This window comes from Phaethon aethereus, assembly GCF_964289735.1.
Source record: "Phaethon aethereus genome assembly, chromosome: 2".
In the NCBI taxonomy this organism is placed as follows: Eukaryota; Metazoa; Chordata; class Aves; order Phaethontiformes; family Phaethontidae; genus Phaethon; species Phaethon aethereus.
In genome coordinates, this window is record NC_138582.1 from 152306515 (window position 1) to 152329426 (window position 22912).

Here is a 22912-nt window from a genome sequence, read left to right on the forward strand (position 1 = left end):
TTAAATTGCACAAACCCAGACTTCCCCCGACTCAGATTTGTATTTTCAAACATGAGTTTTAGCCTAATGCCTTCATTCCGCAGATCCTCAGTGTCCTGCCATTTTATCACAAAACAGCTGAACAAAATGGCTTACTCATACAACTCTAAATGGCCTTCTCAAAATAACTCCAGATTGGTAGAGAACAATCAAAAAGTTGATTTGATAGAATCAGATAGCTACTATATACAAAGCAACTGAATTATAAATCAAGAAACTCCAGCTGGCAGCTCAGTCCCCAAGTACTTTAAAATTTGATTAGCAGGACACAGCTACAAGACATACAAAATGCTCTTTGTGAACCAAAGCTAGTATCTGTCATTTTTAATCTGCTGATTTAAGTAGACACTGAACACATGATGGGTCTCATCCCTTAAGAGGCAGTAACGTTTCAGCAAGTTTAGACAGGGTCCAAGAATAATTTACCCAGATGCCATGAACAAAAGGTTGCTTCAACCACTTACAAGAGTGAAGTTGAAGTATGACCTTTTATAGGACCACCCAACATCCTTCCCAGTGTCGTCACAATCTTTTACTGAAGAGATTTACAATCCCAATGTATCCTGCAGTGCAAACAACACAGCATAACCATCCAGTCAAAAAAGGTGATTATCTCACTGTATTCAGTGTTGGTATGGCCTCACCTTGAGTACTGGGCGCAGTTCTGGGCCCCATAATTTAAGAAGAATATTAAGGTACTCGAATGCTTCCAGAGGAGGGCAACAAAGCTGGTGAAAGGACTGGAAGGCATGTCCTATGAAGAGTAGCTGAGGACTCTGGGCTTGTCTAGTTTGGAGAAAAGGGGCTGAGAGGTGACCTCATGGCTCTCTACAGCTTCCTGCAGAGGAGAAGTGGAGAGGGAAGTGCTGAGCTCTTCTCCCTGGTATCCAGTGATAGCACATGTGGGAACTGTTCAAACCCGTATCAGTAGAGCTTTAGACTGGAAAACTACCTGAAAGGAGGCTGTAGCAAGGTGGGTGTTGGTCTCTTCTCCCAAGTAACAAGCAACAGGATGAGACGAAATGGCCTCAAGTTGTGCCAGGGGAGGTTTAGATTGGATATTAGGAAGAATTTCTTCACCAAAACGGTTATCAAGCATTGGAACAGGCTGCCCAGGGACATGGTTGAGTGACCATCCCTGGAGGTACTTAAAAGATGTGTAGGTATGGTGCTTAGGGACATGGTTTAGCACTGGACTTGGCAGTCTTAGGTTTACAGTTTGACTCAATCTTAAAGGTCTTTTCCAACCTAAATGATTCTACGGTTAGGAAGCATTTCTTTACTGAGAGGGTGGTCAAACACTGAACAGGCTTCCTAGAAAGGTGGTCAGTGCCCCAAGCCTGCCGGTCTTTTAAGAGGCATTTGGACAATGCCCTTAATATGCTTCAACTTTTGGTCAGCCCTGCATTGGTCAGGCAGTCGGACTAGATGATCACTGTAGGTCCCTTCCAACAGAAATAGAATATTCTATTTGCCAGTGTTTTTCCAGTGCTCATTACTACTACTTTGCCTCCTCCCTCCTCCGTACTTTTGTAAACAACTGAGTTATAAAGCATTATGTTGCAGGCTACCAGCAAATAACAGAGTTTCACCCAAGTCTTCAACTACAAGTGAAAAACAAGACATCATGCACACGCAAAGAACAGGCAAAAGTGTGAGCTGCCAGGAACACACTCATCTGTGCAAGGAAGCAGCGCAGATGAACAGCACAACTTCTGTAAAAATGAATTTCGTATTTACTCAATATCTCCATAAGCATAGTTATAAACAGAGGTGCAGTCTTACATAAGGGCAATAACAGAAATAGAAGCATACGATGCTGCTAAGTACACGTTAGCTGACTAGAAACTGAAAAACACTCCATAAAGTAGTCCTTTCCTTTATCAGTTTTGTAAGCACACAAACATCTCCAGAATAAGTAAATGGTCAGTCAGGATAAATTAAAACTCAAGTTATTGTCCAGCCAGTAATGTAGTTTTACTAACACGAGTGACTAAAATATTCCTTGCAGTGCAACCACTCCCTTAAGTGATGCTATTCAAATGAAAATGTAACTTTAGAGAAGGCAAACTGGTGTCTGAACTTCTACTTCAGAGATTCAGTATCATCAGAAATAAGAAACAAAATGAATCACCAAGTTTATAAAAGGCTTAAGGCAAAAATTCATTGGCTTAAACAAGGATAGTAAGGAATCAGAAGAGACTTTGAGGTCTTTAGTCTAAACAACCAAAGTTAAGTAGTCTGAAGAAGCACAAACACCTGTAATCAAATGCAAGACAAATACAGAAAAGCAGTTTATTGCAACAAAATTTTTCCTAGCCAACATACCATTTTTCGTAATTGTATGCAAATCTTCTAATTAGTCAGCAATTTTCAACCAAAAAATACTAATTGCTACCTTCAATAAAGAGCAAGATCAAAGTAGAATCTACAGAATTAAGAGATTAGATCTTGTTTCAACTGTTATTCAAATTGATGTCAAATAAAATTAAAGACTTTTTTCATAATACATATATTTACCATCATTTATGATCTAAACTTTATACTACCTGGATCTACTAGCTGAGACTAGAAGTCAGTACCACCTTCACAGCCTCATAGGGAAAAGTAAGTTTCCCATTTTAAAGTTACAAGGAAGCTCTTCTGATAAATGTTTGAGATGCCAGAAGTGGCAGGGGGGAGTACATTGCACTAGCACAGCCATCTGATTTGCAAAATAATAAAATTCTAATATGCTTGCTCTCTCTGATAAAAGGGAATATTAAAAAAAATACTACTTTTAAACAGAACAGTACAATGAAGAGTTTTTAACATTTATAATTGACTTGCATTGGAGGAGGGGTTGTGACTTGCAGTAAAACTTCTTCTAACTCCCTTAAACTTGACAAAGAAATTAATTTTTTCCAGGTGCCAATTCTAGCTTAATCTCCTAAAATGCTAGTCTGGAATACAGCTGCTACAAGGAATGTAACTAGTATTATATCAAATGCAGTAACCTTGAGTTATTTTTTAAACTATTCTTTGCAGACCAGACAGTATTACTATACTGCTCTGTGATTAATCTGGAAAATGAAATGACATGGCAGAAGTTATATTATCAAATCTACTAACACACTACAAGATAGCAACAAGCACATCACTTCTCTGTAGTCAATAACCTTCCAATATAAAACAATCAAATAGAAACATCTGAGCCATAAAGACTACACAAAGGACACCTCTCTGACAAAGAACCTTTATGTTTTGAAGGGAGGAAAAAAAACCTAACCAAACAACAAAAGAAACAAAACAAAAATCCCCACACCAAAGCACTATTGCTGACATAGCTTTTCCTTTCTTTTTGATCTGCAGAGCACAAACTTCTGTTTCAGGACACAGTGTAACACACACTTTCTTACAGAGTTTTTCCTAAGAATCCACTGCTTAAAATCATGCAATTTCTCCTCTTCCTAGCTGAAAAAAAAAAAAAAAAAAAGTCTTTTCCTCAGGGCAGCTGAACCGTACTTAGAAATCCTCATAACACAGGAAGTGAATAAAGGCTACAGATTTTTGTTAACTTTATGCAGAATATTTTTACTCATGGACCCATGCTCAAACAGCAAGGGTGACTTTCATTTTTATACTAAAGAATCACGAACCCCATGACACACCTCAAATTATTAAATTAAGACAGGCTTTTATGTACATCTTTCTCTGACTCAAGAGAGAGGAACATTCCTCTTGAACATGAAGATCTACAAGTGGCACTGACTCTTGGGACGCCTTTCTGGCAAAGAGAGGAGAAATGTGTACAGCTACAGTGGGACAAATGCGTCTAAATAATTACTGAATCAAAAACTTGCCAATCATTTCCTAAAGTACACAAAAAGAGATTGCTGAAAGTACATCAGAACTTACATTTATTACCAGAGATTTCATTTAATTAAATATAAATCACAAAACTGTCGTGATTACATTTAACTGAGAGAGTGCAAACTGATTTTCACACACAGTAAGCATAATAAGCATTTCTCCACTAGCAATCTGTTCCTGAAAAGGAGCCCAAAGGTCCCAGCCCAGCCCCGACAGAGCTTATTTCACCCACTGTCAAGCACAAATTAACTCAACTAAAAAATACTAAGCCAACCACAGTGCCAAGGATGAACCTCTAAAAGAGGATGATAACAAGTAAAATAGCACTGTTGAGTCATGCAGCGGAGAAACACCTGGCATTCAACTCTGCGATACAGGAAAAATACATTCTGTTATTACTCAAAGCACGTCTGGCATTTTGATTAGATAACTCAAAGATGATAATTATTCTTTTGTTTATTCTTCTCTTAAAAAGTTTGACTAATACAACCTCAACTCTATCTTCATGGCAGGGCAGAGGAAGAAAGAGAGAAAATCATCTGGCATTGTTATGGAAAACATGTAACAGTTTCAACTTAAATACGAACTCTCCAAAACTGTGTTTTCCCACTGCATTATTTGCCAATATTATGACTTTTTTTTTTTTCCAATTCTCTCAAATCTAAAATGAAACTTTTTAAAGTTATGATTAAACAGCCTAGAAGATTTACTTTATTTTTTAGATAAGCATAGAGCCATTCGATTTCTAACTCTTAATAGTGAACGTACAGACTCTCTCCTAAATCCGTGGAAATGACACTTACACAGCTCTTAGCGTTTTTATTAAAAGTCAAGGATTATTTGAATTCAGTAGTAGTCACTGAGAAACATTATACATGTGACAAGTTCAAAGGCCACTCTGACAGACATTCTGGATGTACTTTAAGAGAAGAAGGAATCATCAGGCTCTGGTCTCAGTGGAAAACTAAACAAGTCCTCTTTTAGCATTCACAACATTTAGTGTTAAAAATAAAGCTGTATTAAAAATCCACAAAAAAGGACAATTTACTGTAGCGCTACTCTAAAGCACTAGTGTTATATACCTTTTACCTCCTACACCTACTCCACTATCATATGCCTTAACTCATATCATCCCCAGTAATCTATGGCCTTTCCAAATACTTGCTTTCACATTCATTCTCTTGTTCCGTATCTATCTTGTTCCCATCATCACAGGCACAATTAGTTTATTTCATAACAGACTGAGCTGATAGGCAACATTAGAAAATGTGGGATTAAATTAAATCGTGGGAGAACACAAGCCACATTACAGAAATCAACAGTCTGTTTAAAGAAATAAAACATCAAAAACTTGAGGCATTATATAAGCGGCAATAAGGAATAAAAAGCTTTTCCTGCATTTTTTCCACCCTTCCCCAACAGGCTCTACAATGTCAAACCAGACTTGCACAGAGCTAAGGGAGCTCAGGTAATAAATTGGAACAATTTAGCTTAGACAACTGTAGGGTAGAAACTTTAATCCATAGTTAGGCACATAAAAAAATAGCCTGGTGATCACAATTTAACAATCTAGAAATCTCAGTGAAAACAGATGTCTAAAGTCTCATTAGAAGGCACACGCTCAGTCTCTACAAAAAAGGGACACTAAGCAATATACCTAACTCGCCTTTCATTTTTATGGGAAGATAAGCTGCCAGTTGCTATAGGTACTTCTACACAGAAACTGGAGATAACGAAGGAAAGCAAGAACATCATATTAAAAAAATATGATACTGGATTGCAATGATACTAGATTTTCAGGCACTGTATTAAACATAAAATACCTCAGTTCTCATATGAGTGATGAAATTCCTTTCAGACTATTTCTATATGCTGATCACATTAATCATGACCCACAAGCCAATCATTTTTGAAGAAAAATATGTTTTAGGACAAGGTACAAGAAATGACCAATCCATTTAATATGCACTAAACTTGTATTTTGCCAACTACAGCTTTAATGAGTCTTTCAAGGACAACAAGATATTCACCATATTAAATGCACAATGAAATGGCATGGAGACAGCATGGCAATGGAGATTGTTTTCTCCAGCACCACTTACCATGTGTTGACAGTGCACATTTTTAATTTAAAATATTACTATTTTTAATAGTTATAAGTATTTTTCAGCTTGTTTCCAAATATTCCTACCAAGCTCTCCTGGGAGACTTCAGCCTGTGAGATACCTCTCAAATAAAATCTTGAAATAGGGCAACTCCAGAAAAGAGGAAGAATACCTGAGGTGGTCCCCTTCTGTCCCAACTGCTGACCATGAGGTGCCTCCTGTCCACAACATCCTAACCCCTTTGGCTCGATAAGCTGATTCACCACTTCCTCATTGGCTTCTTGGCCATCATCTCCCTCCTGTGTCATTATTAGTTTAGAGCTCTCCTGCACAAATTTGCATTACCTTTTACTCTAAATGCTTTGAAATCTTACTGCTTACCAAAAGATTAATGCAAGCCAAGAGCATGATCGAAATACATACTAAAAATGTTGCACTAAAATTCTATACCAGAACATAAAAGCATATAAAAGTATTTCTTACACTGTTAGAATACATCAAACTTGGTACATATTTTTATCTTCTGCCCTCTAGATGTAATTAGGTACTCAGCTCCTTTGAAAAAAATATTCCCATGCTTTCAATAAAAGGCAAAAATAATAAAGATGCTTTACACTACACTCACCTACTCAAATCTGTAAATGCTGAACCTGACAAAAATCTCAACTTTTAAAGGTAAGTTTAACCTGTGAAAATGGCAAAACAGAAAGTGCAGGTAATTGGAAAACTTCACTCAAAAGATCAATATGCACACATACACAAAAAAGACAATTTTGCACTGGCACACACTGCTTCACAAAAATGAAAAGCTTGAATCCCCTTAGCTTAGTCTTTGAGCTCAAGTGAATGATCATCTACAGACTTTTCAAAAGAAAAACCTGTGTCATTAAGATATTTTCATCGTTAATGAAGACAGAGCTTCGCAGAGGCAAGTTTTCCAATTAAGTTTGGAGGCAAACGCATGACATTTTCCACTAGATGGGCCCCTCTGCACGCCACACCACGCACTGCACCCTGCCCAGCAACACGCTCCTCCTCAGCTGTGGAGGCAACCGGTGCTTCAGCAAGCAGCAAGGGACCCGCGCAGCCAGCAGCCAAACACAGCTTCGTGCTGCTCCAAAGCAGCTCGGCCTGATTTTCCAACGTTAATTACCTTAAAAATTCTTGTGATGATGCTTCACAGAATTCCTGGCATACCTGCTTTTGCTAAATTAATATGATGTTTGTGAACATGAAAAATGAGATACGCTTTTCCCGATTTTCTCCTCACAAGCTACCTATTCACCTCATTTGGGAACAGGAACAACTTGTAGCAATGTAAATAAGAAACCGTTTCATCCTCCCCACCTGCCAAGATCATACTAAATATTGGAGAAAAATGTCTACACACTTTCATTATTTTTAAAGGTATAATACACAAAACTGGCAGGTTAAGTTCTACTGACACCTACAGCCTCCACCTCAGAGTTATCTCCTTTTCCCAGAAGGAACACAAATCCAACCTTCTCTCCTGCTAATAAGAACACTCTTATCTTTACAGGGCACTCTGTGCCCTTTGATCTGTATTTCAAGGCATACAATGCACTACATTGCTATAAATAAGAAATAGTTGAGCTATGATTCATAGTTTAAGTACCTACACAAAAATTTCCAGAAAGTAATCTTGCTCCCACCTGCACAGGTCCCATAGTGAACCAAATAAACATTTGTTTACTGCTGTTCCTCTACTGAAAAACAGATCTCAGATAACATCTTCAATAAACAGACCCATATTTACATCTTTAGCTGATCCAGTTCTCCCTGTGAGAAGACAAATACTGCAGAACTTCTTTCTCTAGACCACAGGTGGCATCTTCTATGCTTGTTTGGCACGGAGGATTGACTCCTTTCCCTTCCTAAAGGAATTTGCCTTTTCTTCTTGTATGCCAAAAAGGATAAAGGAGGTTACAAGTTTGAGGGGTGGATAGGGGGTGATGAGGAATAGGAAGAGACTGAATTCACTGTTTAACAAGGGGGTGACAGCAGCTGAGTAAGACTAGGAGGATGAAACGGATGAATTCATTGGCTTCCAAGAGGAAAGAAAGAAAGTTCAAGTAAATTCATATTTCCTAGAATGCTTCTAATGTATCGGTTACGCAAAAAACCTGAAACAAAAAGTTCAGACATGATCTCTGTCTTCCAACTAAATAAGATTTTTGTAAGTACACTGAAACCAGGTACCATCCTGTGCCACAGTGTAAAGCAAATTGTAACCCACCAGTAAAACAAGCATTCACCCTATGCTGCCTCTGAGCAAAGGCACCCACCTTTGAACAGGCCTGTCCTCAACGAGTGGCACTGCATTGCCAGATGAAGCACAAGCTGAAGCCCTGCACATGACATTTGCAATGCAGCTAATCCCACCTCCTCTGCGTGCCTTACCATCATGACAGACTGGGAAAAACAGAAAGTGGGACTGGGCTCTCAACCTGAAAATCCCATTTCCTCACCAAAATCAACACAGTTTTCCACCCTTCAAAGGAAACAGTAAGATATCAGCAAACACGGGAGCATGGATAGGAAAAAAGCTAAATACCAAAAAGAAATTTAAATTAAGCGGTACTGTGATGTAGCACCAATTAGTAAAAAATAAGTGGATTGGTGAATTAAAAAAGACAGCAGACACAGGCAATGTGAGAGGGAGAAAGCTATGAAAATGGGGGGGAACTGACAACATAATCTAGAAATAAGTGATTTTTCCATCCCTCCTAAATCAAATGCGAGAATGTTATTCACACATCTTATCTGACATCACTGAAGCACGTTTCATGGATATCTCAGAATGTACGTGAGAGTACCAAAACTGATGAAATACGTTAGATCAGTATTCTTAAACACTGAGGAAAGTATCACGAAGCTAAGAGGAATAACTGTTTTTATCTTGTTTTTAAAACAGTTGTATACCATTTTTATGGATAACTTTTACCAACACTAGGTTTATATGCACAACACTTTTATGTTACTTTTATTAGAGGAAGTTCCAAGAAAATTCACATTTCATACTGGCTGCTCTTAGACACACTGTACAGCATTTTTTAAGTGCATGTATATAAATATATCCATGGGACTCAAACCCGTTATAGTAGTACTTTGCACAGGTAACTGTGGGTCTTACATGCAGATCGAATTAAGACAGTGTGAAACTTTGGCACTAAAAAGGTAACACGGCTGGTTTCTTGTCTTCTTGTCATATACCTGACAAGGTGATACACACAGCACAGAAGTGATACAGCACATTTTAATTAACTTAGTGGTCACACAAACACCTACACTAAGTAAGTGAAGCTGAAAGACAGATATTTTCTTTCTTTTGCTCCAATGCCATGAAATTCAATGAGCTTGATGGTCACACTGAAGTGATTTTACATTTCAAAATTAGCTTAGGTAGCTATTGAAGTGTATTATACAGCTGAAATGTTCAACATATTGAATCTGTGAAAGAATGAAAACAAGGCATACCTTGTCTATTTCCATTCTCTTCATCCTAAAGGAAAAACAAAAAGTGCATATTAAAAATTCAATAAATGGAAAAAATGCATAGGCATCTATAAGCTGTGAACTTGTCAGATTAAGTTTGCATTCTGATTATCTCATATTTTTTTCCACAAATATTCAACTTTACAGATGCAAGGCTTTCATTCTGAGAATGTAGTGTAATATTTGGGTTTTTTAAAAGAAACCAAACAACTACTAAGCACAGTTCCATGAAACATCCCCACAGAAAACAACATGAACACCATTATCTGAAAACAAATGTACCAAAACCCCCCAAACACTGCCATGAAACTTAATACCACACTGTGTGTTGCTGCAGGCATGTTTCCACCCTGAAAGCCAGGCAGGAGAGGTTAATCATCCAAGGATTCAAACCTAAATAACATGCAAGAGTTACAAAATATTTTGTAAGCTAGCTCTGAATATGCTTCTGAAATTGAAATATCAAGTTTGTTTTGCCTTCAGTACTACTGCACAGAGAAAAATATCTACCCCAAACACTATTTAGTAACAACCTCAAAGATTCTCCTTCTGCTTATTGCACTATATATACACAGTCATAACTACCAGGTATCACTGACAGTCCTTAAAAAAAAAAGAAATCACACAACTGGAATGTACTGAGGGAGAATGGCATGCTTAAAATAGAAAATTATTACTAAAGATACTTTCTTGTCAATGTTTCATATGAATGAAAGGCTTTTGAAAGATCATGGCTAATCTCTTCCACAGAATTCTACCATTTAAAAAGCATAATTGTTTAAATATGGAAATACGTGCTTTCTTTCTGAACTGTAACTTTGTGGAATAATAAACTTTCAACCTAAATACAACTTCTTAGACAAGTATGTACTATTTGGGAAGTATATCTAACAATTCACTTCAACTAATTAAAACAGCTTTGTCCTGAAGGAAAGAAGGAGCAAGGAGATGACCACAGAAATAATTTTCACCTGTATATTCCCTCTTACTTTTAAATGGATTAATTCAAAATTTCTAGTTCTTTTGCATTTAAAGACAAATCACTATTTTTTTGTTATTAAGTATCTTCAAAGCAATTACACACTGATCTGAGCAAACTATCCGAGAGAGAGAGAAAGACTTGAAGAAAGAGAAGGAGTGAGACCTGGATATGAACATTATGTAATGATGAGGATGAGACAAGTCTCTCCTAGGTGCCATACATTTATTGTGAGTCATACAAGAGTTCTGCTGGAGGTTTGTAAGATACTACAGAAATATAACTTTACGGAAGGAAAAACAAAAACAACAAAAGAAACCCCAAAACACCAGTACACTGAGTTAACAGAAATCTGGTACTCATTCTACTTTTAAAAAGCCATGATAATTATAATTACCACCCAAACTCTGAGAACAGCAAACAGTACACCCTTAAGCTAGACAGCCCTCTCTGCTCTATACTTTGGCAAAAATACCATACTAATAGGCAAGTACTGTTAAAATTTACTATTATATCTCTTGAAGCCCTGTAACAGCCAGTTGGTTTTGAACTATCATCACCCAAAAGAACAGCAGTGAAGAATTAGACAAGGCTAACATCTGCATGTCTCTAGTTTCCACCCAATCTGTCAAGTGAAAAAACATCTTTAGGACTTTGAATATCAGAGCTCATAGTCTGGAAAATGTGGGTCACATGTAGAGAAGGCTACCTGGTTTGATGCTATAAAACAAAAAAAATTATGGAGGTGAAAATTAGCTAATGTAGAATTGCCATCATTTATGAAATACTGCAGTGGGTTTGTCTGTCACTGGGTATGCAAAGCTCTGTTATAAGAGACAGCTGCAACGCATTCGTTTTTCATGGTATCAAGCCAATGAGCTCAGGCCTTTAAAAATGGAATGCTTTATAACGCAAATGTTTTGGAATTAGCTTTCCCTCCTACATTTACCTCTTACACATTGCAAGATGTTAGTATATGCTGCTTCCATACCTAAAGAGAAGGTTTTCTTTTATCACTTGCTTCTCAGTGATTAAAATTGGGGAACAAACTTCACATGCAAAAGAAGTGTGTTGCTGACTAACAAATCCTAATAAACATCTGATGTTAAAAGTGTAATTTAACACAGGCTTTTTGCAACGCTAGCTTAGGAAATCTTCCACACACTCCCTATTCACTTTCTTAAGGGAAAGGAAGAAGGGGAAGCAAGGACGATACATAATGGATTATTCCTGAATGTGCAGCTATTCCCAGGTTTGGTGTGTGGCCCCACACAAGCAGAGCCAAGTACTTTTGCCAAAATGAAATGTGTTAAACCGCAATCTCAGGTTCCAAGATCATTATTCACACTGTCCTTCACACAGGGCTGTCCCTTCCAACAGACCTACCAAACACCACTTCCTTCCCCAACCTTTCTCTATCATAATGTGTATAAATTAGTTAATTAATAACAATTACAATGAGAAAGAGTCCTTTGATTTGCAGTTAGCTAGCTGTTCTGTGCAGGAACCATGGAAAGATACTAGAAGATAGCACAATATCCTGAATTGGACCTAGACCTGCAGCACTATGTAGACACTGAATGTTAATTGAAATAAATTAAATATAAAAATACAATATATAATAAAAATATAAATAGTAAAAATTAAATACAACATACTAGTATTCAGTATTAAAATAGGCAGAGATACTTCCCTGAATTAATTATATGCAATCTTGTTCAATCATGGTGGTGTTGGGTTGACGGTTGGACTTGATGATCTTAGAGGTCTTTTTCAACCTTAATGATTCTAGGATTTCAATGACAGCAAATAAGGCCTGTTTTCCAGACAGATGTAAATGTAAATGGAGAAAACAAAGCTTTATGGATGTCCCTCATACACAGTTATGCAGGTCACTGTCACCTTGTCACTAAGGTGTTACACATGTAACTCTGGTGGCTGACAGTGCCAGCTAGAGCATTGGTCTAGCTATGTCACCAGGAATTGTAGTTTCACACTGATGACAGTGGAAGTCTATGAAAGGCAGACATCAGCTTTGCACATGCAAGGCTAGAAACTAGAAACTGCAACTAGAGTTCACCCTGACCAAATCCTAAGTCTCTTGGTTAACATGACTCCACCTATTTTACTCAGGTATTGAACAGTTCTTTCTTTTCAGAAAAAATCGGTAGCATCATTAAAAATAAAATGAAAGTTTAGCACTGTTGGGTTTTTCTGATCAGCACTGAAACAAAAGAAGCCCCTGTTGAAGGTCTGCAACATTTTAGACATCCATGAGATAGACCAGATCGCTAGAATTTCATGTGCTCAATGGTAAGCTGGACTTTGCTTCTGCACAAGTGACCCTCATTCTGTTAAACTGGTGCTCTGCGCTTCTGAATAACAGGAGGAGAAGCCTCACAGCTCTCTCCTTATTGAACAGCAAGGGTAAGATGTACCTCCTGTCTGTGAAGTATTAAGAGAAGCTGTCACCAACAAAAAACCCCAAAAAAACCCCCAAAAAATCACCTGAAGAACTGAAGATAACTCAAGGCAGGTGCTATTAAGTGTTTTTAAAGACAAGCGTGTTTTGGGACTCCCAGTCAGCCAGAGCTTTGAGGCAGATCTGCCTAGATCTCTTCCTTGTAGCAAGCTCCCCAGGACAGCTGAAAAAGGGCTTCTCAGCTGAACATAATTAGACTAACATCTAGGACACCAAACTTCTTAAAGAAAAACCCAACACCTCAAATGCACCTAGGCAGAGAACAGATTCTCAAAGATTTTTATAAACTAATGACCGCTCTTCTCCACTCAGTACATTCTCTGGGGTACAGGTCTTTGCAACTTGGAAATACACTGAGGTGAATTTTCTTGTAAGCAGCCTTCTCTGGCTGTAGGAAGCTTTTCTTCCCATTCCCATGGAATATCCAGCTGTGGTGTGACTTTTACCATACCCTGCAGTCTAGGAGCATTATGCTCTCTGTCCTAAAGATGCCCACTGTTCCCTCCATGTGAGAAGCCTTGTCCTCTTCTCCCCAGAGAATTCCACCTGACCTGTCAACGGCTTTTCAAACACACACAAACTTCAAACAACAGGAGCAGAATTTTAATGGGACAAATTTTCACTAGATATTTCTGAATTGGAAACAAGAGTGGGTATTAAAAAAAAATCCACGAAGAATGTGGAAACACTGATTGAAGGAAAAAAAGGAAAGCTCTTGTAGATGTTTTTCTCTTTACTGCCTCTACCAGTTTATGTTGACTTGCACTAAGATCTAGAGATCTTGAAATCTCCAAGTGCCTTGAAAGCAATGAGAGGAGCTAGAATGCAAAGCGTTCCCTGGAGTTTAAAAAAAAAAAAAAAAAGACCTAAAAGGCCACTGCACTGATTTAGAGGGAAAGTGACAGCATCAGGTTGACACTTGTGATAACAAAAGGATTGTGGCTGTGAGAAACTAGTAGGGGACTGAATAACTCTGGCTGTTATGTCAATGGCATCTTTAACTTCCAGCTGTAACCCCTATCTTACACCAGAAGTAACTGCAAGCATTCTCAGGTGTGAAGAAGGGACATGGCTGCTACAAGACTTCAGACAGTAAGAAAACCAAATCATAGTTACCATTATTATACTACTTCTAAGGTGTGCAAAACAAAACCTCTCCTCTTTGAGGCCCTTACTGTTTTGATCCATGAGGAAAGAGAAGAGGAATGACACCTGAGCTTAGGATCAATGACAGACTGTAATTAGCTGCTCCCAATACAATTTTTGGTCAAATAAGAACAGCAGAGAAATCAGATTTGCGTCATATTAGGATCAGGCTGACAATAGGAAAAGTTCATTCTTTAGTACCATAACCTAGGTACATAGACTTCTATAAAAGCCACCCTAGGAAGACTCAGAAGGAGTAATTTTGAAGATCTGTTCTTTTTTTCTACCACCTCATAGACAGTAAAAGGAAGAAAAGACAACATAACAGTTCAGGTTAATTTACAAAAGTATTGACATGGGCTCTGTCCAAATGAACCTTATCATCTTTAGATGTAACTAAATTCCTGAGTAAAGATATTACAACTATCCAATAACCTCACTATTTCTTTTTAAAAAAAAACAGGAATGGGAATGAATTAACCAGATCCTGACATATCAGAAAAGGAGGGGAAAAAAATGTGCCAAGAGCTCTCTGGCAGAAAAAAAGGGAGACAGAACTTCAAGACACATCTCGAGATTTACACGTTCAGGCTTACTACGTACTGCTTGGGTCTCTCTCAGAAACCATCAGTTGTGAATGACAGGATAAGGGCTGTCATTTGTTTTTTGTATTACTTGCCCTTCCTTGTGCCTATCTCCTCCTGCATGTGAAAAAGATACCGTCCTCCTCAGAGAGATCTAGTGATACATTTACAAAGAAACCTATCCAGTCACTTCTTTGATAAGGAGATTCATCCTCCTCATGCATTTTCACCCTCAGCGTGAATAGAGGGTGTTGTTGGGAGATGCTAACAAGTGCACATTATTTTTTCTGCTCAGCTAAGGCTTCCTGACCCTCCTTCCTCTGTTTCACATTGGAATTCAACCAGATACTGCTCTTGGCTGACTCTCTGTAACTTGTGTTGGAGGACAGAAATGCTGGGATCACCTGATAGTGCTTATAGTCTCACTTCCAGTTAGCTTCAGTGACTCCTTGTCAAGGGGAAAAAATTTGGGCACTCAAGAGTGCAGGCTGAATAGCTGAAGTTAACCAAAAAGTGTGCCAACTTTCTCCTGCAAAGCTGCTTCTGCTTCAGAAGAAATCTTATAGCCACCTAGGACAGGCAAAAAAAGACAACTTTAACAAAAGACTCCTGCAGAGACACATGAGCCAATTAGCTATCTGGAAAGACTGTTAATCTTCGATACCCATTCCCCATCTTGATAAGAATCTATTCTTCTGCCTAACTGGAAAAGCAAAAGTGAAAATGAGAGGTGGCATGGATTATGAGATCTTGCATACTTCATGACTTCAAAATGTGCAAATGTTACTTGAACCTACTAGAAAACACACTCGCTCCATGTTCAAATTTCTATCTCTATTAAATGGACTTTTCCTTCAACATCAGGTACTACAGCAACTTTCAAAAGGTTCAGTCACATAGAAGAAACCATACACCCTTTGAGCAATGTAGACCAATTAGCTGCTTAACATTTAGAACTACTTATTTTAACTTAAAATATTTCAGTTTTTTTTATTTCAGAAAGTTGTCCTTTAATGTAGGCCTGTAGATATTTTTGCATATATTTGTCTCTTGATTAACATGGAATTGCAGATTGTTGTTCTTTTCAGCAGAAAGAACATAATATAGAAACACAACCCATCTTTCTAATGTACTTTAATTTTAGGATACTCAGTTAGAAACTATGGTAAACTAATATTTTCCCAGGCTATTCTCTTCGTATGATGGTATGACAAATTTCAACTGGGGAGGAAAACAAATAAAAACCATCTCCAACAACAAAAAAACCCAAGCCTCTCACCCTTAAGGTCTATACTTTAAAAGGTATACAGCCTACTCACACTGGCTTTGGGGAAAAAAAAATTCTGTACAGAGAAATACTTCCATATTCTGCAATAAACACTGGTCTTACCCCTGGTAACAAAAATTTTTACCTCGGGTGAGTTCATACCCAGTCAATTCCATTTTCTTGGAACAGATCAGTGCATGATTATCGAACGATGCAATAAGTGAGCCCACCCACCTTACACACAAGGATCGTTCACCTGTGTAAGACACATCTATACATGTATTTACTTTCAAGCAAGCTGGATTTTTTACTCTAAAAAGTATAATAAAGCTATATACGTATGTGGTTCATTATTAATTTCACTTACTTTAAAAGAAAACTGAACTGCAGATTCTGGAGGGTAAACTATGAAGTGTCTTAAGGTAAAGCCAAAACCCTGAGATGTCCTCCTTAGCACGACAGTTTTGGGACCAGGCCAAGAAAAAGTTTCTTCTTCCTCCGATGGTGATACAGCTTCACTCTGCTCTTTTCCATCTTTATTTTTTGATGCCTAAGATAAAAAAAAGACACACACAGAAGTGACAACTTGGATAATTTAAAAAACCAAACAAACCCAAACAAACATTACTGTGGACTTGAAAATATAATTTCTCCCCCCATAAGCAAAATAACTAATGAGCACTAATATTTTTGAAAGAAGAGTGCATTGTAAAGCAGCATCCCTTACACCATTAACACCTCTGGTCACAACACATACAGAATTACACTTACATTTTAAATGAAGTTAGATATTGAGAAAGTCAACATACAACAGTGAAAGGCTCAAATGAACCACAAGAAATGAGTACAGCTTGCATATTGTATTTGCTGTTTTATTTAGTTATAAACATATGTCTTCTGGGACCTTGCATCTGGCTGCACATAGGTCACACACATATATGCACAAAAGCAACTCCTCTTTTCCTCACTTATAATACAGGCACGGTCTTCTCGACTAGTATCTCCTCACTTAAAACAAGTAAAACATAATTGAAGAACATATGCAATTGGTTATGCTTCTTCAGCAAGACGCACTTTTCCTCTAGCTGTATCTTTGACTTCACCTTTGTTTCTTCCACCCTTAGCTACCTTCTCTGAACATTTCAGTATGTAAATTCTAAATACACAAGGTCTGGTTTCCTTTCACAGTCCTACTGCAATCCCTTCACTCATGCAGAAGTAAGACATCTTGTCTTTTTTCTTAAGGGTAATCTTATATGCCTGTGAGTCAAGAAACATTATTATAAACAAATTTATTTTCTCAGCCTTATATGAAATCTTCCATTTCAATGTTCAAAGTGCCACACCACACAATGTTGCAAATCAAAGGCAGAAGACATACAAAGAAAGCATGCAAAACCCGGTGACCCTCCCCTAAATATTCTACTTCAGCGATGCGTGAAACAAATTTAGATACCAGAGCCTACAGCCTATTCAAAGGGTATTCAAATAGAAATAACAGTCATCTTGTCCTTCTGTAGCTCTGCTGCTGTGGCTCAGCAATTGGCTGATATGTGTAAGAATTTACTGCTTGGTTTTCTTCCTGGGCTGCTCCAAAATAATTCCTTTTGATTCAGCCTTACAGCTGGGATCTCAAACTGCAGTGCTTATCGGCAAGGTGGGCCCAGCCAACTCCAATCAACATCTACAGAAAAGACAAAGCATTTCCACTCCAACCACAATGACAGCAACACATACCACTATAAGGAAAATGCTGCAGCTGCTTGGTGAGATAGTTAACCCACTAGAACAACATTCTGCATTCAGATATGTAACACATATTTCTACACAGATGCTACAGCTCGTCCTCGGAAACCTGCATCTTGGTATATCCAAGAAGGAGAATACGGAAATACTAGCCAGTGCTTCGAAGACCAGCCTCCCTACTTCCAAAAACCCTGTTCTTCAGGAAGGAAAAAGATAGAAATAGAGAAGGATCTTGGTGCTACAGGCAAGATAAGAAATAGAGCCACTTCTCGAACCAGAAAATACAGAGAATCCACAGCAGCCCAACAGGACTTTGCTCCTCTGAAAAGCCTGGAAGGATTATCAGCACATTTCAGAAAGGGCAATAATAAATATCAGCCCACTCTGTACTCATCTATCATCTTCATTCACATTTTAAAATGTTAGCGTGAAACCGAAAAGACTGTGCAATTAGACGAGTAACAAATGAAAAATTAGTAAGGACTGTGGAACTGCCAAGGTGAGTGGCTTTAAAGTTCAAGCAATGCAAAGATTAAGCTAAAAGTTACATAATCCTTTAGCCTAAGGATGGGGTTTGTTATTGAGGTGTTCTGCACCAATCTGTTCAGCTTCTGAATATGACAGCATTTTTTCAGTTCTGCACAAATAAATGTCCCTTCTCAGTCTTTCAATCTCATAACATGAGCAGAAACTAGAGCCAATGAGAACATTTTGATCCTAGTAGATTGGCAAAAGATATAACTCCTTATAAAAAATATCACTGGACTCTAAAAAAAGACAGTGATTTCTTCCATTAAGTGACAGGCAGCAATCCGTCTATTTAACATTCTCCTACAATCTTTTGCTTCTCTTCTCAAATTTTTATACACAACACTTGATGCAGAAGTTTTGAACAATCATAAAAAACTGTAGGTATCGTACAAGGTCAAAAAATTTTAATACGCAAATAACTATCATTATGGATATGTAAACAATAAGTTTAAATGTAGCACTGAAAAACAGAGGTCTACAATATACTTGCATTTTTTTCCTGACAAAAACCTCCCTCATTAGCCTAAAGGTAATTTTAATATGTATAATAACTGATCACTGAGGTTTACATATAGAAATACTGTAATCTTAGTTCAAAATACAGCCATACAGAGAACTTTTCCAGGTCTGAGAAATGGAAGATGCAGCATTTAATTGTACTGAGATGAGAACCACTGATTTCCTTGTAATTTCATGTAAACTTTTAGCATTCATGGAAGTTGCTCAACAATAGCTATTCATAAACAACGGTGCTCCCCAGTCAAATAATTTTTTCTTGAAAGAGCCTGACAGAAGTGTAAGGTTATCTTCATGCCATTCTTGGACCCCCTGCGAGGTCTGTCAATAAAGCAACAGAAAAAGCCAGTATTAATAATGAATGTGAGACATTCACTAACAGCAACTTTCAGCCACCACTATGAACAGGAATCTGAATTATAAGGAAAAGGGAGTCAACATCTGTTGAGTCACCCTTTGAGAGGTCCAACCACATCACACCCACCCGACTATCCCTTGTCAGAGAAGGCTTTAAAAAGGATTAAGAAAAGTTTTCAAAAACACAAAACAAGGATGCAAGACAGCAAGCAAGAAACAGATGGTGTTTAGCATCGTCAAGAATGTGTTACTGAAGGCAGAGTTCCTACAAAGTTTTCCTTGGGAGCCAAAAATGATAGTAATCAAGTTATGAATACATAAATATCTCATATCCTTAAGGTGATTTGTCTTTAGGGTAGACTCATTTGCATTTCAACAGAATGAAAAATATTTTATCTTCATTTCATATAAAATCTAAACAAACCAAAGATTATTTTGCCATATTCCTTACTGAAGATCTAGGTATTTGTTTCTCTATAGACTCAATGCTCACAATCAAAGTCAGAATGCATGCAATTGAGTTCAAGGATTGAAGGATCTCAGGGTACTAAAAATGATTCAAGCATCATATCCCTTGGGATTTCTTCATACAAGGTTTCTGCACAAAGTATCTCAAAGCATCATTTCCTGTTATATGCAATTACAAGGACACAGAGCAGATGCTTAAGTGCATTGTAAAATGCATACTTTGTTTTTAATATTGTATTTAACCCTTTTTTTCTGAGCAATGAAAGCATCCATGAAAAATCAGATGGCACCTTGAAGATCTAAATGAATCACTGAGCTTAACACAGAACAGAATTATGTAAAATCAGTAAATAGCATTGATGTTTGTAAATTATACTATTTCAAATTAAAAGTAAATATCAAATCAATAATTTCCTATTATATCAGTAAAAAAATAAAAAAGGTGAAGACACCCAACTTGCAGGCCTTCCAAAGCCCCTGTTTTAAACTTCCAGTTTACAGACCTATATTGAGCATGCTAAAAATCCTTTTAAGTGACAGTCATAGGTCATTGCAATGTAACACATCAATAAAGAATTGTCATCTTGACTACCTAAACAGATAAATAGGTATTCTCTGACTTCTGAATACTATCGTCATAGATGAGTAACAGTGAACACAAGAAATAATTGATACATTGCACTATTGATCCTTGAAAACAATCATTCATACCTTTTTAAAATTGGTGCAAGTAATCAGTTTTCATCTGTATTTCATCTTTGCGTTCAGTACACTAGTTCAAAACTATTCCTAAAAACACTTAGGACTGACATCCAGATTTGCTCTACAGCATTTTTTAAACTTTTTAATTTGTTTGGATTTTTTTTCTTTAACCATATAGAACACTTCACAAATAAATTATGTAAATAAAAGTCTCATTGCAACTGTAAGTGTTACCCAAACTACATTTTCTGGAGCCTAAACCTGTATTTTTAAAAAAAAAAAAAAAAAAGAGAGAGAGAGAGAGAGAGACCAACCAGGGGACTTAGCTATCAATATGTCAATAAGAGCATGGAGACAGTCTGTGCTAAGCAACATTTAGCAACGCTCAACTTCTAGGTAATCTACGAAGAAATGCGACACCTGGAATAGCAATTCTGCTAGATGAATATATGCTGAACAGAGAATGGGCTGATGTCACCTTATTTTACTGATTCAACAGCCATCATAATAATTATTAATTTTTTTAGTCATTACTGACATAAGCCAGAGCAAAACAGATCTTCAATACAGCTAGTAACCCCTAAAATCATCCCGAGACAGGATATTCCAAATGCTGTAATAAATGCTAGACTTGCTTGAAAATAGTGGTATTTCTTGTATTGAGTCCTTTATTTTCCATAGTTTCTGTACCCAAATAGCTATCACTTAGTTAACTGCCCTGTTAAACCTGCAATTTCAGAGCAAAAAGGCTTTTCTAGAACAGTTTGATTTTATTTTATGTGACAAAGTGTAAGGTCCTTTAAAAAGGTAACACGGGGGTCGGTGGGGAAGGTCTGTTCTGGCTAAGATTACAGAATAAGAGAAAAAAACCTGCCTATATGGGCAAGAAAACATCACCCACAGAACAACAGCAGGTTTCACTGCAAGTCAGCCTTTGTTTCTTTAATAACCAGGTTCTTCCACTGATGATTTTTAAATAAAGTTATAATAAGCCACTGACCCTTTTAGTCTCAACTATACAGAGAATTTCAAATCACTTTGCTAGAAGCTAACAAAAAGTGAAATGAAGCAATAATAAACATATCCCTCAAAAAATATTTCTACATTTTTGGTACACTGATCTGATCAGAAATGATGAAGCAAAGAAATGTATCATGCCTAGAGGACAAAACATCCCCTCAACCCTTGTCATTTTCTCCTGTGGTCACAGACCTGGACTCCGGCACATAAGTGAACTCGGACAGACTGAAAGTTCAATCTGTTGGAGAACACATGGTTCCCTGGTCCTGATAGAAAACAACCACAAACCCTGGAAAACACACAACTCTGTGTTCTTAAAAGATGTAAAACTTCCTCCAAGAAAAATCCGAGAAAGACAGGCATTTGAGACAGCCAAAGAAAAGGTTATGCAACTTTTCTTTGAGATGCATTATCTCCATCCTCATTTGCAGTAGAGGGAGGTATATCCAGCATCCAGAGAAAGCCAGCCAATATTTTCTCAGTAGCACCTCAAAAGCAGGATCATTCACACAAGGTGCAAAACAAGTCTTTTCCTTCTAGTTCTCTTCAAGCTCATAAATCAAAGATTTCAAGGAAGATGGGTCACATTTATAAAGACAAATACAATGATCACACACTGAAATGGTCTCAAGCTCTGATAAGATAAGTCATTTCTAATGTCTTTAAAACAGACTGGAATGTGCAAGTAGCATCTTATACAGAAGGAAGTCATTCCCAGTTGAAGAAAAATGATTACTGACACAAAGGTGACACCTTAAGCAAATCCATCCTCCAGGTATCCTGGACCAGCTTTGTCTTCAAAACAAACAAATGAGTTCCACCACTTTCAGCCTCAGCAACACATTCATCTCTCACTGAAAAAAAATCCCTGCAAAGAGACCAGCACGAACACTGGAACGCAGAACAGTTTTAGGCCTCCATGTCAAATATCCACTTGCCCAAACTTCTGACTTTTATGCTTGACAAAAATGCTGTAGTCTTCCCCTAAACAGGTAGGAAGGATGTTGGGGAGAACAAGAAATTCAGGCAGGAAGTATAACCTGGCAGTATATCTACTGATAGCGTCCTTCCCTCAAAGGAGTCTTCCATCATTTTCTGTCTTCGCAAGGTAGCCAGAAGGTGTAACCGTCAGTATCTCCAAATTCACAATGATGGTCAGAAATCAGTCTGCCAAATTGTTGGGATAAAAGGAAACCTATAAAAATCCTAGATGTATGATCCTGGATGCTAGCTGACACTATAAAAAAAAAGGCATCTAGAATTGCAAAAAGGAAGAGAGGCAAAAAAATGTGAGAAAAACATTAAATTTTTAACAGCTATACTACTAGACTTAAGAGACTTTAAGCTAAATTCTAAGGGTATCTGCAGCAGTGCATGCATAATACCAGTCACTCAAAGAAGCTGCCCCTTATTTACTGTATAGTTTATTAAAAAAATCATCCCAAACGTTTCAGTATTTTGAGTGTCAAACTGGAGCATTTATTTTTGCATGCTACCCCAAAGTCACCCTTCACACTAAACAAGCAACAAGGTTAAAAAACATATAATTACTAATCACTGTTTAAATTACATATAGATTTAAGTTCAGGGTAGATATATAAT

General features: G+C 37.4%; 1 protein-coding gene across 1 annotated transcript in view; it reads right to left on the bottom strand.

Moving 5' to 3' along the window:
* The window catches only part of ARHGAP21 (Rho GTPase activating protein 21), a gene marked incomplete at its 3' end in the record, with an annotated part of 118442 nt that overhangs the window by 54728 nt on the left and 40802 nt on the right, over window positions 1–22912 (bottom strand). Inside the window, exons 2-3 of the mRNA XM_081996292.1 lie at window positions 16338–16520; window positions 9495–9519 (exon numbers count right to left, since the gene is read on the bottom strand). Coding sequence (XP_081852418.1) covers window positions 9495–9519; window positions 16338–16520 — 208 coding nt within the window. The remainder of the gene's footprint in view (window positions 1–9494; window positions 9520–16337; window positions 16521–22912) is intronic.